Here is an 877-nt window from a genome sequence, read left to right on the forward strand (position 1 = left end):
AGGTTCTGTCCTTGAGGGAGCGTGTCCACTGTCCAACGTGTCTGCATTAATTATTTTACAACTATTTATTTGCTATAAGTTTAACAAAATTTAATGAATTTATAATTAGGCTCTAATTGATGAGAGGAAGCATTTTTTTTCCAAAGGGTAAGTGCAGAAGAATCTTGCTTGCAACGTGTAGTTCTACTTGCCTAACAAATTAAACCATTTATTAATCTCTACAGTAAATTTCTATGTGTGGACATACAATTGGGTTTTCCATACATAGAATTTAGGAAACAAAATCCCCTATAGAGCAGTAGGGATAACGTGCATATACAAAATGCTCCACTATAAATATAGGGCGTTCATGCAAATTTTTTCATAAAATAATTCGCGTGTTCTATTTATTTCATAGAAGAATAATAGTTGAATAATATAGTATTATTAAGGGGTAAGAAAAAGAAGAAGATGAAAGCGGCAGTGGTGGGTGGTGGAATAAGTGGATTGGTTTCAGCATATGTGTTGGCCAAAGAAGGAGTGAATGTGACTCTTTATGAGAAAGAAGATTATTTGGGAGGCCATGCAAAAACTGTGAATGTTGATGGTATTGATTTGGACCTTGGATTCATGCTCTTCAACCCGGTAATTCTAAGTCTCTACACATACAATTTTCATTCTTCTTCTTATGTTAGTTGTTGCACTTTCATCTCAAAAAGGTTTTGGTATGCCTTTAACTCTAGTTCTCTCATTTTGTTGGTATGCCTCAAAATGCTTACACACAAATTAGTCTTGCCCACATTATCCGAAACAGTAAGGAAGGAGATAGCCGAGACAAGAAGGAATGTTGCATTATTATTATTATTATTATTATTATTAAGGGACGGATTCACGTTTA

The 877-nt window shown here is 34.3% G+C and overlaps 1 protein-coding gene across 1 annotated transcript in view; it reads left to right on the forward strand.

Annotated features, from left to right (window-relative positions):
* Positions 420-877, forward strand: part of LOC107617707 — a 6,629-nt gene continuing 6,171 nt past the window's right edge. The window contains exon 1 of the mRNA XM_016319546.2: positions 420-624. Coding sequence (XP_016175032.1) covers positions 451-624 — 174 coding nt within the window. The 5' untranslated portion in view covers positions 420-450. The remainder of the gene's footprint in view (positions 625-877) is intronic.

Source organism: Arachis ipaensis, chromosome B09 (assembly GCF_000816755.2).
Source record: "Arachis ipaensis cultivar K30076 chromosome B09, Araip1.1, whole genome shotgun sequence".
NCBI classification, from domain to species: Eukaryota; Viridiplantae; Streptophyta; class Magnoliopsida; order Fabales; family Fabaceae; genus Arachis; species Arachis ipaensis.